This window comes from Danio rerio, chromosome 5, assembly GCF_052040795.2.
Source record: "Danio rerio strain M-AB ecotype USA chromosome 5, GRCz13ab, whole genome shotgun sequence".
NCBI classification, from domain to species: domain Eukaryota; kingdom Metazoa; phylum Chordata; class Actinopteri; order Cypriniformes; family Danionidae; genus Danio; species Danio rerio.
The window spans coordinates 54,783,664-54,808,015 of NC_141025.1; the positions used below are offsets into that span (position 1 = coordinate 54,783,664).

The 24,352-nt window shown below is 37.1% G+C and overlaps 1 protein-coding gene and 1 long non-coding RNA gene across 8 annotated transcripts in view; one reads left to right on the top strand and one right to left on the bottom strand.

The window, feature by feature from the left end:
- LOC147844377 (uncharacterized) overlaps positions 1 to 19,378 on the top strand; it is a 92,318-nt gene extending 72,940 nt beyond the window's left edge. For 3 of the 7 annotated variants that reach the window (XR_015491758.1, XM_087254162.1, XM_087254159.1), the window contains 4 exons: positions 4,379 to 4,434; positions 12,499 to 12,612; positions 12,711 to 12,820; positions 16,386 to 16,669. Coding sequence is in view for 3 of the 7 variants with exons in the window: in XM_087254159.1 (XP_087110285.1) it covers positions 4,379 to 4,434; positions 12,499 to 12,612; positions 12,711 to 12,723 (183 nt within the window). In the remaining 4 variants the exon portion in view is untranslated. Of the gene's footprint in view, positions 1 to 4,378; positions 4,435 to 12,498; positions 12,613 to 12,710; positions 12,821 to 16,385; positions 16,670 to 18,806 lie in introns of those variants that run through there. The other 4 variants (XM_087254164.1, XM_087254161.1, XM_087254163.1 and 1 more) reach the window with 2 other exon arrangements.
- On the bottom strand, positions 16,368 to 24,059 carry linc.0464 (lincRNA gene 0464). The gene is made up of 3 exons (XR_015491766.1): positions 23,966 to 24,059; positions 21,497 to 21,579; positions 16,368 to 16,943 (listed from the first exon to the last, which is right to left on the bottom strand). It is a non-coding gene; the product is annotated as a lincRNA gene 0464 (long non-coding RNA).
- Between the last annotated feature and the right edge of the window lie 293 nt (positions 24,060 to 24,352).

Sequence of the window (24,352 nt, forward strand, 5' to 3'; positions counted from 1 at the left end):
AGCGTGAGTGGAGCTACAGAAGCCTACTAGCATGTTGCTTAGACGGGCTTTTCTATGGGAGAAACGCTTAATACTTCATTACCTGGGACTTGTTTGTGTTCTGACCACATGTGCTTGGTTGTACACTATATCAATAAAGTGTTTAGACTTTTAAAAACACTGTTGTAATACACTTAGCCACTAAACATTGTTCTTATGACGTTTTTCTACTGGAGGAAAACACAAATTACATCCAAATACTTCAGATTTATAGTCTGTGTTTGTAAATGAAAGGTTGTTTATGAAATCCAGGCATAACACTTAATGACAACGTTTCAGATGACTGTTCTAGAGCCTACAGCTAATCAGTCTTTCAGATTATGTAGTGCATTACAGGTATAAAAAAATATAAATGATAAATGATGTTAAATAAAACAAATTTATTTATAAAGTTGCTATGTAGGTATTTAATTTCCCTCATCTGGAAACGAAGGCCACTTGTATGGTTTGTGAGCACAATAATGTGCACTCAGCATGCCAGATCATCTGATAATTGTAAGAAATACTTCCAAAAGGCAACTGACTGTGTAAAGCCACACAAAACAAAACTAAAATATGATGTACATGCCGAGTTCAGCGGCTAATCAGCTGTGAGGTGAAGTGACCGCGACCTGTGAGACCTTGCTGTTACTCAAGGGGCCACACCCTTAATTATGCAGACTTAATATAACCTAATATAAAGGAAAAGGATGACTTATAAAACATTCACCACCTCACTGTTGAATGGTAATATTAGCTATATGAACCAAAATCGTTCTTTGTACCAGGCTTTAAACACCCTTTTCTGTTGTAAAGTTGGCCATTTTAAAAGAGGGTCCATTAGAAATTTGCTCTATTATGGAGTCAAGACTAGCGAATTTCGATGAATTGCAGTTTCAGTTACTTCCGTATTTGCTTCACAAGGGAGAGCGGGAGGTTGCCGCTTGGTTTTATCCACCTTCAACATCTGCAAAAAGTTAGAAGACATATTTTCCAGGGTCTTTCAGTCACTTTAAATTTACCTGTCACTTTATTAGGTACATCTTGGTAGCACCTTGTTTGACCCATGTTTGCATTCAGAGCAACTTTAGCCTCTGTAGATTCAACAATGTTCTGTAAACATTCCTCTGGTCCATGTCAACATGATAGCATAACACAGTTTTCAGGATCTGAACCTCATTTCACCACTTCCCAAATGTTTTCTGTTGGGCTAAAATCTAGTGGACATGTGAGTATAGTGAACTCACAGTTCTGTTTAAGAATCCAGCTCATGTTGAGTCAAGTCATCGCTTTCTATGCTACTTTAAACAGGGTGGATTGTCTCAAAGTGCTTTACATTGACAAACATGACAAAATGGGTGCCACGGTGGCACAGTTGGTAGCACTGTTGCCTCACAGCAAGAAGGTCGCTGATTTGTGACCTGGCTGGGTCAGTTGGCATTTCAGTGTGGAGTTTGAATGTTCTCCCCATATTTGCATGGGTTTCCTCCGGGTGCTCCGGTTTCCCCCACAAATATACCCACAAATATAAAAGACATGCGGTACAGGTGAATTGGGCAACCTAAGTTGTCTGTTATGTGTGTTTATATAAAATCAGTTTGTCTTAAGAATGACAGTGTACTGTACAGTGGCCAGATAGATTTTGAGCCATATTTCTTGTCGGCTTAGTCCCTTTATTAATCCGGGGTCGCCACATGAACCACCAACTTATCGAGCCAGTTTTTACGCAGCAGATGCCCTTCCAGCCGCAACCCATCGCTGGGAAACATCAACACACACTCATACACTACGGACAATTTAGCCTACCCAAGTCACCTGTACCGCATGTCTTTGGACTGTGGGGGAAACCGGAGCACCCGGAGGAAACCCACACGAAGGCAGGGAGAACATGCAAACTCCACACAGAAACGTCAACTGAGCTGAGGTTCCATCCAGTGACCCAGCGACCTTCTTGCTGTGAGGCGACAGGACTACCTACTGCGCCACTGCCTCGCCATTTTGAGCCATAATTCTAGCAAAATAGTGACCAGGTCACTATATGATGCTGGTGGAGCAAAACATTTCCTGACTCACTCCACCAAAACACCACAAAGTGGCTCAAACATATCTAGATCTGGTGACTGTACAGGCCATTGGGAGATGTTTTACTTCATTTTCATGTTCATCAAACCACTTTGTCACAATTCTTGCTATGTGTATTGGTGCATTACCATGCTGATACATGGCACCGCTTTCGGGATGAAATGTTTGAACCATTGGGTGCACATTGTCCTTCAGAATGGTTAGGTAGTCCTTGGCAATGATGCGCCCATTTTGCACTAGTATTGGGCATAGGGATTGTCATGATATTGCAGCTCAAAGCATCTCTGATCCACCCCCATGCTTCACTCTGGCCATGCAACAGTCTGGGTTGTCTGCTTTATTAGGGGCTTCTCCCCAGTGTGAAACAATACATGTTTCACATTGTCCACAGCTCAAGATTTTTCCTGCTGGCACCAGTGAACCCAATGTTTGCCATTGACATTGTGGAAACTAGATAATTGTTGTGCATATTTAATTCTGCAGTAAATTGGGCAGCTGTGGTTTTATGTTTGTTTGGATACAAACTACCACAAGGACATCCCTTTCAGACAGCTTCCTCTTGGATCCACAGGTATTCCTGTTGGATGTGTTTTTATTTTCCTGGTGGTATGCTGACATTACTCTGCATATTATGGCTCTTGATACATCAACAAGACTTGCTGTCTTAATCACAGATGATCCAGCGAGACATGCACCAACAGTTTGTCCTATTTTTAACTCTTATATTTCACCTTTAATGTTGTGTCATTCAATATTCTAAGCAAAATTGTCCTATTACTCTGAACATCCCCACTCTGCTCTTTCTGGTGAAATGTGCAATCAATGAAAATTGACCACCAGGCTGGTCAAATTTAACCATGAAACCTCCAAAACTAAAATGGCCAGTGTTACAGTTTTATTGTCCAACCCCTGTATATTGAAACTGATTCAGTTTAGTTTAATAAAAATATCACTGTCCACTCATGATCCACTGACAAGATGCTCCCACCCAAGCAAGCCAGAGGCAACTTGGCAAGGAACTAAAATTTCATCGGTTGATTGAAGTGGAGAACAAACCATGGGAGAAACCAGGCTCTGTCAGGGGACCAGTTCTCCTCTGTCCAAACGTAAACGTGGAAAAGATAGAGTCTAAAACTGTTGGTGGCCTTAAGAATGACAAGTGTCTATCATGGTGGAAGTGCAGGTCCAAGAGGTTCCCAGGGTGGGTGTTTAGACTGACCAAAAGGATCTGTGTAGAGACTGCTCCATCACTAAAGTCCTTATAGACCATGTTACGGACCCTATAACCTGTATACCGACTGGATCCAAGTTTTCAAACCTCATAATGCAAGACAGACTGACTAATGTGAGTGTAGATGCAGTTTTCCATAAAGTCTAAAAACATCAAACCAGGCGACCTTCTATTGTGTGCCTGACAATGAACATAGCATGTTAAAAGTGATTTAAATGCCCCTTTTCCTTCATTCTTCCACATGTCGATTTCTGGTTTTAACTTCAACAAATCATCTTCGGCATGCCTCAGCGTATTGAGATTGATTAGGTTTTTTCTTATGCCAATTGCACAAGTGTACCTAGTAAAAGTTAGTTTTATGGGTTTAATTCAAATTCAAATGCCAACGTACCGACACACTATACCAATATGTGAAAGCACTAAGCTTTGGGTAAAATGCCTGCCAAATGCACATATGCATGATTATATAATAATTATATAATAATATATAAATCATTATATTAATAATTTTACATTGATAATCAACAATTGATGTTGTTTAAATGGTAATTGAATGAATGATGCTAATATGATCTTGTTTTTATATATTAACTGCTTTAGCTCACCTGGCATGAACACGTTTTATCAATTTATGAAATGTAAAGGTGAGACCTTAGCAACACTCTTTTTAACACTGTTATAAAATCTCTCTTTTGGAGATGTTGACATTTTCCGTGAGGTCAAATATAAGTCCTGATAAGGTTCCAGTCAGCCATGGATGGCAGTTCTCAGTACCTCACTATCTCACTGCCATAGAGACTCTCTTCACTCTGCCTGAGTTCATTGATTCCAGTGCAGGTGGTCGATCAACCTACCTGTGCTCTCAGTTTCTCCCTCTCTCCTGCACTATATCAATACTCTCATCTACTTTCCTATCGACCACCTCTCCATCTTCTTTTTCTCCATCGTGAAGTGGCCTCACCATAATGTTAATTTTGTGACAGATTTACAATAAATCTGAGGTTATTATTTAACTGTTCCGTCTTTGGTGTTTTCTGTGATTTACAGTTGAAGTGGGAAGGAAGAGTTATTGTCGACGCAGATGTCCCACGTCGAACTAGAAGGTAAGCCCGGTCATAACTCACTACCCGAGTGTCTAGTTAGTCAATCACTTGTTCTGTAATCACAAATGCTGCCAGATATTACATGAATGATGAGTGGCAATAAAAGATCTTGCGTTTTTTCTGTACCAGGGTCTTAAGTGTTATTGGCTAAGGCCACTTGGTCCCAGGAGAGCTAGACTGTGAAACACAATCCCCTGATATAAACTGCCTCATTGGTTCTGATGCTTCCGCCACTACAATGTATTAGTGTGGTGGTGTTACTTGTATTCGCGTTTGTGTGGAGTGTGAATAGGGTAGAATACTGACATTAATATGATAAACAGGAGAATGAACATTGAGCTTCCATCCATTCATCAAACTGCTAAACTTCGATACAGGGTAATGGAAATGGTACATGGTATATGGATATACATGGTAGTGGAAATTTGAGCATACACACATATAATGTTACATTTAATTCCTGGCTTTGATTAAGAATGCAGCAGACCAAATGTTATGTCACAAAACAGAATAGTTTTGGTCCTTGATTCTGATTGGTTGAGCCATGTTCAAAGCTATTGCAATTTCTCTATAAACATACTACTGTCCTGTGACATCATTATATTGTCTTATTATGTGACATTTCCTTCATGTTTGCTTCAAATATTCAGATCACGGCCCATAAAAAAAACTGTTCGCATGTTTGGGAAAAATGTTTTGTGCGTATATGTAACAGCAAAAGTAATACACTCACTGGTCACTTTAATAGGTACACCTTACTAGTACCGGTTTGGACCCCTTTTGCCTTTACAACTGTTTTAATCCTTCGAATCGCCATAGATTCAACAATGTGGAATTAGGTGAAATAAGATTTTGGTCCATATTGACATGATAGCATCACGTAGTTGCTGCAGATTTGTCGGCTGCACATCCATAGTGTGAATCTCCTGTTCCACCACATCCCAAAGGTGCTCTATTGAATTGAGTTCTGGTGACTGTGGAGTCCATTTGAATACAGTGAACTCATTGTCGTGTTCAAGAAACCAGTCTGAGATGATTCGCGCTCTATGACATGATGTGTTATCCTGCTGGAAGTAGCCATCAGAAGATGGGTACACTGTGGTCATAAAGGGATGGACATGGTCAGCAACAATACTCGGGTAAGCTGTGGCATTGACACAATGCTCAATTGGTACTAATGGGCCCAAAGTGTGCCAAGAAAATATCCCCTACACCATTACATCACCTCCACCAGCCAGAATTGTTGATAGGCAGCATGGATCCATGCTTACATGTTGTTGACACCAAATTCTGACCCTACCATGCAAATGCCGCTGCAGAAATCGAGTCTTCTGCTGCTGTAGCTCATCTGCCTCAAGGTTGGACATGTTGTGCATACAGAGATGCTTGTCTACATACCTCGGTTGCAACAAATGGTTATTTGAGGTACTGTTGCCTTTCTATCAGTTGGAACCAGTCTGGCCATTGTCCTCTGACCGCTGGCATTAACAAGGCATTTGCGCCCACAGAACTGCCACTCACTGCAAATTCTCTTTTTCGGACCATTTTCTGTAAAATAAAAATAAAGTTCTCTGCTTAATGATGCTGCTTATTGGTCAAACTAGTACTACTCAGTTCCTATTTCTCTTGCATTTTTTTAAATCCATAAGACATTGTATCTAAAATATCACTTTGAACATTCACTAAAATTAACCAAAATATGCACATATTTTGGACATTCTGTATTTTAGCTCAATTTTCAGCTATATTTTTAGTTATTGAAAACTATTTAAAGTCATGTTTTGTCTTATATTTCACTTGTAAACTAGATATTATTTAGGGAAATTATAGAGAGCAGTGTCTTGGGACTTATTGCTTTAATTCACAGTTCTATAGACAATAACATTTGTGTACAGTTTAAAGCACTGCTGCACCATATGGCAAACGTTTCACTCTAGGTTGCTCAAACACAAGATTTTGAAAGCTTTTTTTAATGATTCTGCTTGTTGCGACTTTATGCCAGTAGGATGTGACAATTGTCTGTTCTACGAGTGATTAATTCGATGAACTGATTTGTTCAAGATTGCTGATTCTTTTAAGGAAAGAAACAAGGCTAACAGTTGTCTTTTTTTAGTCGATTTATTTTTAAAACTCTTTCGTTTATTTAAGCAAAATACAGAAACTATCTGGAATATTGTCTCAGTAATGTATATAACTCTATATAAATATCTTGTATAAAAACACAATATCACGCTCTAGCCAATCTGGTCTGAATATTAAACAGCAGCTTGTGTTTTGTCATTTAAGTTCATTTAGTCTGGTTAATTATCATCAAATACATTTGGTGTTTAAAAATACTCTATGGTCTTTTCCATTAGTGAAATAAAATGAGCAGGTTTATTGCCTGTTGAGCGATGGGCATGCACTTGACCATTGTTAGGATTATATATAGCTATGGACATAAAAGACCAAATAAAGCTAGAGATGCTTTTTGTCCAAAAGGGAGTCTGTATTCAGCCTGCTCACGATCAGGAGATCAAGCATGACAGCTTTATTGATACAAGAGGCCAGAATAATTACACAATGGCGGGCTGACAGTATTGATCATAGTATTGATAAAATCATATTTTAATGCAAAGCTCTGTTCCCAGAACACACAAGCAAACAAACAGTCATGTGCAAAGTCTTGATCTTCATCCATAGAAGAGACAAAACATTACACATGCTCATACACAAAATATGCACAGACTTTCTGCCATAATTCAAACACTGTGCAAAAAAAGCCCTTCCAAATGACTAGTGGAAAGATGAACAGCAATTTATAACATATAGGAGGACAGTACTGATGATGGTTCTGTCTGGTCTGATGATGATTTGTATTCTGTCTACTGGCAGAATGCTGGGCCCTTACAGAAAATGGCGTTCTTTTAAATGTCCCATATGACATAATATGACAAGAGGAAATAGCATTAATAACAGTCACCCAGAGGGGTGTGTGAAAAGGGGGTACGAGTGTACTTAAGACTTAAATTACATCCACCCTATGCCCTATTTCAAATGTCAGTCATCAAACCAATATTTTGGTTTGTTGTATTAACTTTTTTGTTTGACTTTTCCCACAGTGCTTCCTATGATGAAGTTGGTTACTCACGTCCAAGTGCAACATATAGTAAAAATGAAACACAAGTTTTGCGTGCGACACTAAAGGCATGAGCTGAAAGGTATTGATGCGTATGGTTTTCCGCATTATCACCCTTTGATCCACACCTAGAAAAACATTAAGCTTACATAAAATAGGAAAGGCCAAATTTATTACTATATGAGGGAACCAAAATAGTCCTTACGACTCGTTAAAATGAGCAGCACTAGACCGTGTTTCCGTTTTGGCAAAAAGTTCAAAGCACATCTCTCATTCTTTTTTTCCATTTCAGCCAGACCCTGAGCCACTGGGGTGCAGTTTCACAAAGATCTCACCAATGAGTGGTTTTCAGATTTAAGGGCCAAAGACCCACAAATGTTCTTGGCTGTGCTGTTCAGTGACAAAACGTCCCAGTTTCAGCTGTGAATATAAGGCTGTTCTGATAGCAGATCAAATTTACCTTTTGGAAGCATTACAGAATCCCAAAAGTTCTGTTTGCTTTAATCAAGATGAATAGTTTTAAACCTAATTAAACGAAACAAAGTGTGCAATAACTTTATCTAGTTATTGAAGCAGGTAGAAATGATGAGACATGCGGTCGCTTCTGAATCAGATGCCAAGTAAAATACAGTTTTCCTTTTATATGGCCAATTGAACGAACAGAGTCTGCTTTAGGAGCCTATCCACCCTTTAACTATGCCGTCTGCTAACATAGTACTGCTTTTACAATGGATTACACAGAGAATTAAATTGGTGATTACTTTTAAATATGTTGTGATATGGTATACTGTTTACTCAGACTGATGTAATTGCATAGGCTAATATATCAGGGTTCTGGGGATGTGGTATTCATACGCACATGCACAAAAATGATAAAACAACTGTTTTTTTGAAAGCACAGTTGTCTGTATCCAGACAAAAGCTGTTATTTCATCTGAGCCAGGGAACGGCGATTCCCTGTGACAGCGTGATGGATATAAGTAAGCTGCGTATTTACAGAAGCTGATTGCATTTGAAAAAGAAAGAGTTTTCCACCCATCCTTCCTCTTATCTCCGGTCATAAATCACCCCTGCTGGCCTGCATAAATGGGGCTCTTCATAAACTTGGCACAAGCAATTCCATTTTAACCTTTACATGTGGCACTGGTCATCCACTCTAAATGCAGACTGTGACCCTCATGACCTTGGCCATTCATATTTAATAGTCATTAAGAGCCAGTGGCAATCTAGACAACAAAACAGCATCTACCGCATGACGGCTAAAATGATCATTAATGCGTTTTCCATAAGACATGTTCATAGGTAAGATATGCATAAAGATGAGCTTGCAGCATGCTGCCTGCATCTTTCAATTTTGTCGAAGCCTCCATAATCAGTCTTATAGCCATGCTAACCTTTGACTTGGCTTCCCACTGTAAAGGCTTTGCTCTTTGGCCCTAGTCCATTAGACCTGCCTGAAGTATACCTTTATAATTGCCACAGCGACCATCAAATGAACATATGAAAGCATGGTGGGGATGGGTAGAGGAGTCTGGCTGCTAACCTTTTGGCCTCTGGGTCAACATGTGCGCCAGAAGCTTTTGTCGAGACTTTTCGTTCTGCCACAAGCTTTGTACTGTATAGGTCTGCATGTCAAGATTATTGATAGACCTGCGACGAATATTTTATACTTTGTGTTCGACCTTTGGCGTCAGTGGAGCATAGTGACTGCACACTACATGTGTCACCACAGCAAACTACTTCAGAAGGAGTGGATGCAGTGGTTAAATTAACTTGTTTTACATTTTTTATGTTTCGGTGATCAACGATCTGTGATAAACTGAGATAATAGATGTCTGGTTGCACTTGCTGACCCTTGTTAGAGGTCTTTTTAGTAGTAGATGTTGTTATTGTTGTTGTTGTTGATGTTTTTAGTGTTACCAAGGGGCTCTGTGTAGTGTTATGGATCCCGAATAGAGTTTTTCTCCAACCAGACCTCTTTAACAGTGGCTCAGTAGCAACATCAAAGGCTCCTCAAAGCCCCAAGTTACTGCACTTTACAGATATCCATAACAAACCATGACAAATGGATTGCGCCTTGACTTGCTTGTTTGGTTCTAGACAGCTCAAAGGTGTTGCTGTGTTTCTACTCCATTTGTTCTTTTTGTTTTTCCGCTATATGGAATATTGTTTTAGGTATCAACAGCAGTCCAACACTTTGTCCATATTATGTGTTGTAGCTTGACGCTAACTTACCATACTTTTGCTCTGGCTATCTCAGCACACCAGGCAGTCGCAAAAAGAGAAAAAAGAACAACAAAACCCCTCTGCTAGCCAACCTCCTCTTTAGCACCGTTAGCCTCTTCATAACACAGACCCAGGCTTAAGCTGAAGCACTGTGATTAAGATAAGCCCAACCGCAGCTGGACAATTACCTGACAACTAACCTTTTCTGGAGCCACTTAAGGATGTAAGGACCCCTGAGAACTGTTGTTTTTCTGAGAGGAACACAGCTCTTGACAGCAAGGAGCCTGGGAAGAGGCTAGCAATGAGCTAGTATCATAGCTGAGATCACCTTATTCGGCCCACAGCATCAGTGTTGAAGGACATTGTTTCTAGACAGAGACAAAAAGGGCATTAGGATTGATTTGGTCTGAGGATGTGAAAAAGGTGCGTTGAGTGTTTGCACTGCAGTACCTTTGGTGGAAGGACAGTGCATGATATTGCTCATATAAAAGGATATCAGTGTATGATATTGCTCAAATAAAAATAACTTAATTCTGAAAGAGTACACTTAAAAAAAAATTGCTTATGGAATTGGAGAATACAAGTGAAGAGTATAACATTTTTCTCTCTTTTAAAACAACACTGCAGTTATGAATTTAACAATTATATAGTTTTACACACATTTACTTCTGCTGTCTTCATTAGGTTCCAAAACAGAATTTTTTTACAATTTAAAGGCGCATATTTAGATATATTTTACGCTGGAGATACCTTTGTCTTTTAAAAAAAAGTAATAATAAAAACAAATAAATAAATAAAAAATCTTACCTTTACCATAGGAACAGTATAGCAGAAAATGTTGATGGTTTTAAAACCTTAACTTTTACAAACCGCTGTATACCTCGAAAACGGTTATCGTAACATGCATAGTCTGGGGTATGGTTCATGCAAACTCTGATCTGGTTCACTTCTGGTATGAAGGCAATCATAGCAAATAATTGAAGTGAACCGCAAACAGAACAACAATCTATCTTTTTCATAACGTTTACATGTGTGTGTGTGTCTTTGTATCACGTACTGTACCTTGGTGACAAGCGGGATTGAGTCAGGGCAAGCATGGTGATAATGTCTGCTTGTCTCTTCCAAAAACAGCTACTGCAGACATGCCCTTATGTCCTGAATGTTTAAAATATATTTGCGACAGATGGACGCGAGTCGCTTTCTATGTGTCCAAAACGAAAAGTTTCAGTAAAAGCAGAACAACTGTGATGTGTGGAGTGTGCACGTCTTTGATTTTTTGGTGCTTTGCTTCCATTTCTGTTACCTAGCAACAGCCGTACACACAACAGCAGCTTCGGGTTCTAAAGGAAAAAAGACAGTGTGAACACAAACCAACCGAGAAGGTGGCAAGAGGGGACTAGGCAATTGAACCAAGTGTGAAAGCATCCTAACGCAGGTCACATACCAGAAACACCACACAGCGCCATGCATTTTAGAATTCTAAACATAGGTCTCTATCAGGGTACACACACAGGAACTGCAAGTCGGCGGCTGTCCGCGGCGCCCAGCCACAACTCAGGACACTGTTCATATTATACTGTTCTGATTAGTTTCATTTTAAATAGCATGCAAATGAGCGCGTCTGGTGTGTGATACTTTCAACTGTTTGATAACAACCTAAAATTTGACAAACAGATCAGTGCTGTTGTAAAATCCTGCTTTCACCACCTCAAACTTAAGCCATGCCTTAATAACAACTCATTTGGATTACTGTAACTCTCTCTATCATGGTATTTCTCAGTCTTCTCTCTCGTCTGCAGCTGGTACAAAATGTGGCTGCTAGACTACTCTCTGGCACCCATAAGTATGAGTCAGTAACTCCAATTTTAGCTGCACTTCACTTGTTACACATTAAATACAGAATTGATTTTAAAATTGTATTATTTGTTTACAAAGCCATCAATAATCTTGCTCCTCAGAACCTTACAGACTTGCTCTGTCCATATACCCTCTCTTGTTCATTGAGATCTTATGGTCTTAATTTACTCACCGTGTCTAGAACACGCCTAAAAACGGGATGATCGAGCGTTTGCAGTTCCTGGTCCTAAACTCTGGAACACTCTACCAATTCATATTAGATTTTCACCCTCTATTTCTGTGTTTAAGTTTGTTTTCTGTCTATTTTCTCTGACTTTTAATACTCCTTGATCAGTTTTATTGCTTTTATTTGTCAAATGTTTCTTTTATGTTCTGTTTTCTTCTCTGTCTTTAGTAGTGGTGTCTGTTTACATAGTGTCTATTTACAGAACTTTGGTTGTTTTTAAATATGCTTTATAAAGAAATATTGCATTGTATTGTATCTTTATTTAACAGGTGCTTTACAAAATGATTTAGAATTTTCATTCTTTAATTTTCTTTTCAACTTAGTCCCTTTATTAATCTGGGGTCGCCACAGCGGCCCCAATTTAGCTTACCCGATTCACCTATACCACATGTATTTGGACTTGTGGGGGAAGGTGGGATGATGTAATATCAGTTATTTGTTTCAATGGGATGGATTTTAGCACTCATGTGGTGAGTGACCCATAAGCAGAACTGACCATCTGAAGATTTAATTCCCCAATGCTAAATTGAAGTATTGCATTTAAACTGAAGAATTTAGAACCACATCTTCGACTGAGAAAGCCCATCAGCTCATTTGTTTTATTTGTGTGTGTGTTTGTGCATGTTATGTATTCCAGGCCCTTTAGAGACCACATAGAGGTTCCTGGCCAGAGCTCTACACACTCTCTCATCCTCTGCCCAGGCCTGCAACATCACAACGACAACCCCCGAGCTAGCAAACACAGTCAGGGGTGAGTGTTTATAGGCTACATTTGTTAGGGTTCTCACTGTGCTGCTTAAATATAATATCCATATGTTCAACTAACGCACAGAAACTGTTGCTTGGTAGGATGGTGTTGTAAACAGTGCTCCTGTGATTGGCCAAAAGCGAAGAGCACGTAACCTGCACAGCCAGACAGTCGGTCATTACCAATCCATTCTGAGCTGTGAGTGGGGGATGTAAGTATTCAAGACTTATGGCTTTGTTCAAGTGGAGCGCAAGCTTTCTCCTGGGGTTAATGCCCGCTGTGAATGTGGCTGTCAGAATCGAGCTTCTTTCTGGTTTACACTCGTGAGGCAAAGTCAGGGGTTATTTGCTGCTATTTTTACAAGAAACGGGTTGATTTGTCTTAGGCCATTACCGTCTATTATGGCCGGGAGTCTCCGGGAAGGAGGTGGGAAGCAGCAAACGCTGGCATTCTGCCTAAAGAGAAATCAATGAAACAAATTAATCCTTCGCAGGCCGCACTGACACAGTAATCCATCATTCAGGGGTGCTTTTACACACCGAATCAGGGAGCCAGGGCTGAGGGAGAGAGCCCCAAGGGATCGCTCGCTCGCACACACAGGCACACACATACACACAAGGCAAGACATGAACAGTCTGGTGGCACCCGCCACACAGCTGCAATTCTGCAGCCCAGTGTCTAAAGGGAAAGAGATGAAAGACGTAACATTTTCTAATGGTCATTGTATGGGACGTGTTCCAAGGTCACGCCATAGTCGACTGTCTGTGGTGTTTACTGTTACTTGATTATCAGCGACACCACCTAAAAGCCAGTGAAAAGGCACTGACAGACATGGTACATGATGGAGAGTTGAAAAAGTAGAGAAAGGAAACAACAGAGGCCAAACACATCATGTGGTGTTGCATTTTGCAGGCATATTCGTTTATATAGTTTCAGTGATCAGGCACTGTACATGCAAGCATTTCCTCACAGGTCAAGTGTTATTATCGACAAAATAAGATAAATAATAATACATAAAGGGCATAATTACATTTTCGAATTTTTCAGATTGACTGAACATTTTACAATGTCAAAAATCTCTTTTAAATATCTTTAGTTTGCTCCTAAAATCATGTGAAATTGTAATTTTAAGCTTTTGTTATTTCTGTAATGTAATTCACAATGTAGACTGTGTCAAAGCAGATAAACAGATGAAGAATAGAATTTAAAAAAAGAAAAAAAAAACAACATTTCAGATTTTGGAAACATTCCACCATGTCAGACAGACAGAAGAGCTATGGTAGAATGCTGGTGTAGTTCTAACTAAATTAATTTAGTTTAATTTAATACTGTTGTCACAGTGGTAAAGAAACAAGTGAAAACTTATTGAATATATAACAATTAGCACTGTGCTTATCTTTCAGTCTCAATTGTTGAACACCATTAAGATTTTGTAATAGTAAACAAAGCAATACATTCCCATAAATAAATAGTCAAACAAATGTAATTCTGCTCCACTTTCTATTACGCAATCATTCATTTTCCTTCAGCTTGGTCCCTTTATTCATCAGGGGTCGCCATAGCAAAATGAACTGCCAAATTATCCAGCATATGTTTTACACAGCAAATGCCCTTCCAGCTGCAACCCAGTACTGGGAAACATCCATACACACTCATTCTCACACTACGGTCAACTTAGTTTGTTCAATTTACCTATAGTGCATGTCTTTGGACTGTGGGGGAAACCGGAGCACCCGGAGGAAACCCACGCCAACATGAGGAGAACATGCAAACTCCACACAGAAATGCCAACTGACCCAACCGGGACTCGAACCAGCTACCTTCTTGCTGTGAGGCGACAGTGCATACCACTGAGCCCCACTTTCTATTAAAGGTTAAGGTTAGGTTAGGGTTAATGATATTTTAGGTTAACTGATGGTTGAGGGATAAGGGTAAACAGTGTAATTACAGGTGTGACTACATAAGTTAAATACACTAATGTATTTAAATGCGAGTACATTGTAAAAGCATTGATGCACACACTACTTGTTTTGTATCAAACTATTAATTAAAATATAAGTGCATTGTAGTTAAAAAACGTTTTATTTATAGTGGGTCCCATATCTGTTGATAAACTACAACATAAATTGAATTACACAATATAATTATAATTAGTAACACTTTACTTTGGTGGTTTGTTTGAGTGTTAGTAGACTGTCTGCTTAATATCTGTTGATACAAACATTCAACAGACATTTAACTGACTATAAGAAACTTTGCAAGTACATGTCAACTTAGAGTAACCCTAACCATTTGACCTAACTTGTAATCTAACGAGAATTAGTTGGCATGTAGATGCAATGTAACTTAAATTCAACAAACGGGCCATCAAAATAAAGTGTGACCTTTTAATTTATATACAATTACGTAAACAATGTCAGCGAAGAAAGTAGACAGTGAGCTAACACTGACTGGTTCATGTGACCTGCTCTAGGAAACATCTCTGTCCTTTGAGAGCTGTACACAATCATATTCCAGACAAAGCGAAACACAGGAAATGAGAAACAGAAGAAAAAATGTTAATATGCACATATGAAAAATTATTTATTTAGAGGCTTTTACATATCTCAATAAACATGATACAGTTTGTGCAGGGAAAAAAAAAAAAAAAAAAAAAAAAATATATATATATATATATATATATATATATATATATATATATATATATATATATATATATATATATATATATATTATTTATATTCAGTTAATGCACACCTGTGTAGTAGGTAAACCCCAGGGGTTGGTGAAAAAAAAAAAAAAAGTACAAGCCTTTAAGGCTAACAAGGTTTAGGCCACTTACCTTTGAGCTCTTTCGTATATATGACTAGCAAAATGGGGATATTTCAGGACAAAATGACATAGATCACAAACATTGAATGCTTAGCTAATGAATATATTTTATAAATGCAGTATGGGGATGAAGAAACAACACATTTCAGTTCACATCTAGTGTCTACTATGAAGCCCTGTACAGTATATTAAGAAAATGCACTCCGTGGATAGAAATGCCCATCTGTTCTCCAGGAATATTCCCCACCGCTTGATTCCAAAAAAAAAAAAAAAAACTTTCAATAGTAAAATTATAGTATTACCAACAATCTAATGCTTGTGATCCACAAAGAATGCTATGTGACAAACCTCCATGATCATTTCAAAACAGAAAACACATGGTTTCAAATCAAATAAATCCAGCAAATCAGGAACATATGTTGACTGGTGAGCAGTTTGTTTCATCAGTCAATTGATAATAGCTCTATAAACACATTGGCAGACAGGGTTCACCGCATATGTTGTAAATGACAATGCTGTCCATGTAATAGTAGATGAAATCTGACACTTTCGTGGCTCTTAACATCATTGTGTTTTCAAACATAGAATGGACTAACAGTATTAGATGACCCTCTTGTTGCATGCATTTGTCATAATAAATTGATTTTTGTCCAGTGACTAGCTTAAAAGTAAAATATGTTTGCCATCAGGTAACATAATTTGCTTAATAATCAGGTCAGGAAAAAAAAAAACTTTATTATTTATTATTATTATTATTTGTACTTTTACAAACAAAATAAACTCTTGTTAAATACTTCCAATGGAAAGTAACTGTTTTGGTTATTTAGCTAATAATTTATCATTTATTAAACATTCCTATTCCTAAAATAAGTAATTTTAAAAAGTTGTACTGCAATAGTCTCTCATTGTTTCTTTTATCTCTGTCATTTTGTCTTGCTTCGCAGTCCTTCCTTTCCATGCTGTCTCTTGCTTATATGATGTGCCTAATTTTGTGCTCAGAGGTCAGAGAGTTTACTGCTGACTGGAATTTAAGATCTGCAGGATGTTCAATTCACTGAAGGAAAACATACACAACTTTCCATGCAGGAAGTCCCTCACTAACTGCTGTCCTAACCGTGGGGTGGAGAGGAACGTTTGGAGTGCCACAGCTGCCTATAATCGGTCCTCTTTCACTTTTGAAAACAAGCTGTTTCTCTGATTCTTTTTTATTAAAGCTCTAGTAACCTGACTATATTTATCAAAATCTACTGTTTTATTATGTGAAAAAGGGTCTTGCTTGCTTTGAGGAATGTGTGTTCAGGAATGATGGCTGCATTCTTTCCTTTAGAGACAGATAGAGCAGATAGAGTGACGCTCAATGTACAGTGCAGGAGGGTGACATGTAAACACAGATACAGGTGCTTTTTTTACATTCTATGTAACAGTATGTCTGGATAAGCATAAGCAAACCATGTGTGTGTGTTTTTCCACCTAAAGCCACATATCAGATCATCTTTGGAAATCTGAAAAAGAAGCAGAATAAAACAAATAGTGCTTAGTTCACGTTTTTAGTACACAAGAGAAGCAAATCAGTCAGTCAGATTCTTAAGTCATCTGTTCATTGCCTTTATAAAAATTAAATTTATCAAAGTTTGAAATAAACAGAACATCATTGGCATATACATTATACAAGAGTATACTACTGTATAACCATGGAACAACTTTCAGTTTTTATTTGTTTTTGTTTATAAATTTGACAACCAGTTTATAAAAGAAAACAAAAAGTTTTCATTTTTAATTCCTCCATGTCAACTTTCTAACATTAAACTCACTAACAAGGACTATTTTATTACCACTAACATCTAAGATTTTAATTTACAAATGTTCCTAGGAAGCTTTTAGTTTACTGATAGGAAAGACATCCTGCAGGCAAATCACAGTGCTGCTTTTGATTTGATTCCTGATTCAGGATTTGTTGTTTAAATCTAAAGAGCAGAAGATCTAGGATTTACTGTGACTGAGGATAGCTGATATTGTTAAAAATATGACTGTAAGTAAGACTAAACAGATACCAGTATGATATGCATTGTTTACATAGACTACACCACACCCGACACAATTAGTTTTGTAGCTAATTCCTAGTTATGAATCTTGAATTAAACAAAGCACATCTTCAGCAAGTCTATATAATTATAGTCTGATTATTGCGGGGGTAAATGTTCTGCTGCTTCATTACATAATGTGCAGGTTATGTGATAAGGAAGTTATGTATTAGTTTATTCACTTTTTGTGTTCTATGAATCTGAACACAGTTCAGCCAAAGTATCTGTCATCATAGTTTATGACAAAATTGCAAGTCCTAAACTTTTCTGTCAGAATTTATATCTCGAGCATTGTAGCTCTGCAGGGATTCATAGCTTGACAGATGTTTGGGAAGTAATATTGTCTTGCTTGTTATGTGCTCTGTTACTCAAAACTACAAAAGCAAATGTAAAAGCAGTTAATAATGTATAAAATGATGAAACTGTGCACAGAATGATGATACACTAACAGTTGTAATAGTTAAAATTGATTTTAAAAGTATCTGAGACAGGAATTTGTGATCTGGGCCAATATACGTTTCTGACAGTATGATAGCCTTGGATAAAAAATATCACGGTTTCACAGTACTGTGTTTACTACTGTAAAATAATTCATTTTTAAATGTCAGTAAAAATGTCTTTTTTCTGCATTTAAAATAATATATTACATTTTAGGAAACATTTATGAAATTTTGGAACAGTAAACATGTCAGGCTACAAAATTAAATAAACATTTGACTTCTACCTTCATTAGGTTCAAAAACAAAGATTTCCTTACAATGTTAAAAAAACACTTTAAAAAAACCTTAGAAATGATATAACAAAACATTTTTGCAGTTTTAATACCCTGACTTTTCCTAACCTTGAAACCAGTTATCGTCCGATGCCTAGATCTGAAATAAAGAAACTTTTGATAAGCATCTGATATTAGTGTCAGTCATGAAACTTTTGCTTTAACTCTTTAAAATTTTCTATGTAAAAGTCTGTATGAATAATGTTTTAGTATTTGCTTCAGAATAAGTCTAGTATTTAGTTGCGAAATATCCTCAAACGCTTTTTTTACAGTGCAATATTCTCTCTAGCATTATGCTATGTAAATTACTTTAATGTTGCACTACCCAACTTGCCCACTCATGTACATCTCTACTCTATTTAGATGTTTTTTGCATAATATGTAATTGCTTAGAGCTCTTGTAAACAAAAACAAATGCCTTTAATGCATACTCAAGGACACAGCCAGTGAACCTCTGTCTGATACTTATTTTATTTTTTATTTTTTTTTCCCGTGGTTCTGTTTTCTTGCAGGTCATCGAGTGCCATTTTTAAGCATATTTTCTCTTAAATAAAGGCACACCTCATCATCTACTATGAAAGTCCCCTGAATATACACAGCTGTTCCAGACACTTATGGAGGAAAAAGATTTCTTCACCCAGTGAGTCATCAGTTTTGCTGCCTGATGGAGCTCTAGCCTTAAACAACCTGCTAGTATTTGCCTTAAAGCCCTAATGTGAATAGCTGTTCAGCAAAGTGAAAATTACTCACAACCCAATTTCAATTACCTAATGACTCAAAATCACTTCACAGAGCTTTTTTTCTACTCTTTTTCAGTTTATAAAGAGAATCAAGGTGGAAACTATTCTCATTACTAAAAAATAACACTGTAAAAATTACATGTTAATACTTCAATTTGGAGAGGAGGTAGGTGGATTGTGTGTGTGAGTGTGTGTGTGTGTGTGTGTGTGTGTGTGTGTGTGTGTGTGTGTGTGTGTGTGTGTGTGTGTGTGTGTGTGTGTGTGTGTGTGTGTGTGTGTGTGTGTGTTTGTTAGGGAAGGTGATTACTTTCTGTAGTTTGAGAACATTTAAATAATATGCAATCAAAAAAAGAAGAAGAATAGAAGAATAAAAGGGTTATTGTTGTTATTTAATTTTTTTTAAAAAGTATTATTTAAAGTTAGTAATAATTTTAGAGTGCTTAAGTGATAAATAAGAACAAAACGGTATACGGTTTAATGTTAAGTAGTAAACATTCATGAGCTAATATATATTTATTATGGTCTTTTCTCATATCTGTCATATCCATCACTTTACCTCTGACACATCAGTCAACATGTGTACATGCATGTGAATTTGTGTGTGGTACAGATATTAGCATTCATAGCAAAACAAACTATTAACCGTAAAGTAATGGCAAGACTGATTAATTTGAATGTGATGTAAACTGGAATTTGTTTTTGAAACATCAGACATTAGGTCTCTTTATCTGTTCTCCTTCAGCACGTGTACATTATCACCCTGTTTAAAGCAATTAATCTCCTCTGTCTTCCAGCGTGGATGTGCCCGAGACAGACGGAATTCCAATTAAATTCCTGCTGCGGGTCGGTTTAAACAGACCATTATGAATATGCGAGGTGACTCTCTACCTCACACAACAAAAGATCTCCCTCTCAAACACGGTCCCTTATCTTTGCTCTTCTCTACTAAGAATACCTACGCTCGTCTTAAGCGGTGTGCTTATATGCGACTTTGCTCTTGCTTAGACATTCGTTGTAAACGCGATGGCAAAGTGGTTAAGCAGATAAAATTAGGGTGGACCACACTGGCTTCTTGGTCAATCTCTGTTATAAGGGAAACGGCGAGATGTACTACTTTTGTGTTATAAACTAATAGCAATCAATAATGCACGTTTAATTCCAATCCGTCAATATTAAGCTATAAACCATATTACAATAACTTTTTATTGTCTGCTAGGTTTGGCTGCAACTCATAACGCATTTATCGTACCTTTAATCTCCACATTAGCCTATTCTACAAACCTTCACATACACCTCGCATTATTAGTGCATAGTTTACATGATTTTTCCCTATTAACATCAAGTATTATATATCTTTGATAAGAATATTTCAGATAAATATATATTAATACTAAATATAATGTAAATGTTGAAAGATTTATTAATTAATTAATTGTTTATTGGGCTATATTGTAATAACTGGCATTATTATAATTAGTAAGAATTAAAGCTTATCGTTATCTTCTAAGTAAACCTCCATAAAATGTAAGTGTAAATCCAGGCCTATCACGTGACATGCGCAAACCGTTAATTGTACCTTTCAATGCGAACACTTTTATTCTCGGTTGTATACAATGACTTTTGGGGCAATAGTATTAGCCTACTATTTTTTATTAAATGCCTTTGCTCTGATTAACTGAAAAACGTGAGAAAAATTGGTTTAAATCCACACAAAGAAAAATGCCGTATATCGTTCGAGACTCAGCGAACTATTACTTTTACTTTGATGGCACTTTTGGGAAAACGCGCCTCGGGGATCAAGTACCCTTCTAATTTTGTACACCTGACGTTTCGCTAACGTTCCGTTCTTTCGGAAAACCCAAGTTCGTTTTAATTTAATTTTCAAGTGTTTTCCCTGATGTTTGCCCAGACAATTGAAGTGGCACGCACTTAAGTTCACAACTGTAGTTTTACTGCTATAGGAAATGTTAATTAGGCTATTTAAAATTAATTAAATAAATAAATAAATCTTGTTAGTGCTGTCAGCTTCTTTTCTATACGTCTACAGGGCACAATGACTAAAAAATGGATCTTGGTTCTTTATGATTGCTCTGCTGACAAAGATACGAGTGCTTATAGGTGTCATTGTTGCGGTTTTCGTGTCTTTTGAGGGAATGTCAAAGTGTAAGGTAGACTAATTATTGTTGGTCTGGGCTTGTTTTAACTGCTAACGGATTTATGATCTTGCTCGCTGAGACCATCCAAGGCAATTAGCACATAAGCTCTAAATAGATGAGGGTTTGTGAGCAATAAAACCATTACCTCCTGTATAAACTGACATTCTCTAACTAAACTAACACTCTAACTAAACTAAGCTATGGGCAAATTAATTCATATTAATAATTGCTAAAACTGCTATTTTATCATTAATTCATAATTTGACGATGTATTTAGAATCTTTACAAAGAACATTGCTTTCCTACCTGTCTTTATCCGCCGTGAAGGCCAGCATATCACAGAGCATCAACAGAGCTCCATATTTGCGGTTAGATGATTTCCCTCTTTTCTGTGAATTTTAAACAAAAAAAAGTTGATTAAAATCTTTGATAATCGTATTTTATTTCATCTAAATTTGGTTGGTTTGCGCAAAATGAAATGTGACAACGTGCTGTTTATATGACAAAAAAAGATACTTTTTATGACGGCGAAAGTTAGGTTAAAATGTTTAAATATTATAACCCGGTGTGCAAAAGCATGCTGGTGCTTTTAGGCCTCCCTTATAAAGCTGGACTGACGAAAATGTGGAGTGATTTTGTTCAAAACATTAACTAGTATTTTAAATAGACCATGCAGTAATATTAAGTGGCGTAGTTTTAAGATATTTTCCACATCTCTCCCCACTATCCTTTCCATTAAGAGCGATTAGATGATGTCCATTGAAAGTTGCTGATCCATAAAGAAAATGGCAGCAGATAAAAGGCGATTCTAAGTGACCTTCTCGTCCCTTTCACACCAATCTTAGCCCCAAATAGTTAGGGATCAAATTGAACAAAAGCACCCTCCTCTTTCCTTTCAACTCACCACTACTCAAAGTGACAAAACCCACCATCGCATTGGAGAGGCGCGTATAATGTGTTTAAGACTTTGAGATTATTAGACAGAGGAAATACATCTATGAACGAAAGAGTAAAATGTCTTGCTTTTACGTTAAACTCTTCAAGGCAACACTCAGATATCCTCAAAAGCACATCATAAGAACAATATTTATTTTTCTTTAAAAATAAAAACGTGTTGTGTTGCTTGCAAAGTAGTAATAATATACTTTACATAAAGATTTGGCATATTGCTTTAATGATTACTTTTTCTGTATCAAATAATAATTTTATTAATTTATGGCTTACGTTTGTGCTATTTATTACAATGTAGGTTAACTTATTTGTACATACGACATAAGTGTTAAATACTCAAGGTAGGCCTGCTATTCAGCAGCACAAACAATCCAAACGTCTTTACAATATAGCATTTAATATATACACTACAAAATCTTAGAAATGTAGTGAAAATTGCGTTTACTTTTACTTCTCTACGTACTAAATGCAAGCAAACAGAAATGATATCCCTTAGATTTATTTTAATCTCAATATGACTTTAGTTAAATGCAACATCAGGTGTCTAAAACGAGGAAAATCAAATATAGTTTATCCCTGCTGTGTCCAGTGTTTATACCACCTAACCCTAGCGTATTTACATCCGTGCTTACTTTGTAGGAGGTCCGCCATTCGTGGGATTTTATTACTCGAACTGCTCTTCGAGAGCATGCATTATACAAAATGGTATATTTTGTTTATTGCTATTTTCAACGAGGTGCACGTACATTAAGAAACATAACATCATATTACAAATTGCATGAGGTGCTTTGAAGCAATTTATTGTCATCACTTTTATTAGCATTGTTGTTGTTGTAGAAATTTTATCAAACGTGATAATATAGCACAAAGCGTACCTCTTAAACCATCACTGATTTCAAACAGGTAATATATTGGTACTTGTAGCATCATCTAAATAGTTAGCAATTTTTCGGTCATTGTTAGTTTATGGTTAACCTTTATATAGTCACGTGAATCCACTGCAACAAACTTTTCAAACATTAGTTTACATGTTATTTTAGTTCATGTCTGTCAATAAACGTTCATTACAGCTCATGACAAATGCTTTTGATGATTAATTTGCATTAACTTCTGGCCTAACTCTAAAATAAATATGAGAGAAAAAAATAAATGCATACAAAATAAATAATAGTTAATCATATATAGTGAATGTGTTTTCTATATTCTTATTTTGCAAAGCTTTAAGTATGTTTATATGTAATTTAAAGAAAGACATGAGCAGTCATTGGGGTAGACATAGTTGTAAAGCATTTTTTAGATCTGATTTAATTGCTTCATACTTACTTTATTGTTTATCGGTTTATACTTATTTTATCAGTTTTTCCAACTTTTCAGAATTGTTAAGTGTAGTACACGAGTCAGTCCTACTTTATTCAGAACAGGTCTATCGTATAATCGTCCTTTTAATCCGTTGACATTATCACTTAGACAAACAGACTGCTATCGATCTTCCCATTACGAGATCATGCAAGACGAATAGCACAGGTGAAAAGCCACTTCTTAAAGTCGAACGTTCAGTCATGTTCAGAATCACTACATTCTTAGTGTTCCTCTTGTTTTTTTTCTCTTTATTTCAGATTGAGTAGACTAGTGCAAGTGATCGACGGAATTCGGTCTACCGATCGCCCGTGGACTATATTCATATTGCTTATACCTGACAGTCTAACGTTATCTGTTTGATAGGTTTTTATTTTTAAGTTTGATACAAGTTTACACACATTGCTGTCTATATCTATATGAATTGCAACTAAATTTGGGATTAAATAAAGTGTTAAAAGTACCTACCTTTCGAACACGGACCAAACTGAGAAATCACCGATCCTAAGTAGCTAATACCAACCAGTCGCTGGGCGCTCGCACTTTGAATGTCCAAGTGTCCACTTTACCGTTTCTTCAGTGCTGTTTTCATGCGTGCCTTGTGTTCCCATTCGCTGTCCCTCTCCCTCTCTCCCCTCTCGCTCTCTTCCCTATCTGTGGAGTAAAACCTTGATGGTACACTTACAGAAGTTTCTCTTTGTTCGTTTTAATCTTATTCGTTTCACCTTTGCAATGAACAGAGGACAACAGCGTGTGTTTCTATGGATCTGTTTGTGGAGGGACGGAGAAGCTCCGCGGTCGAGTTGAAAATAAGCTACCTTTTTGTAACTAGAGGGTTTCTTGAACGGTCGGGTA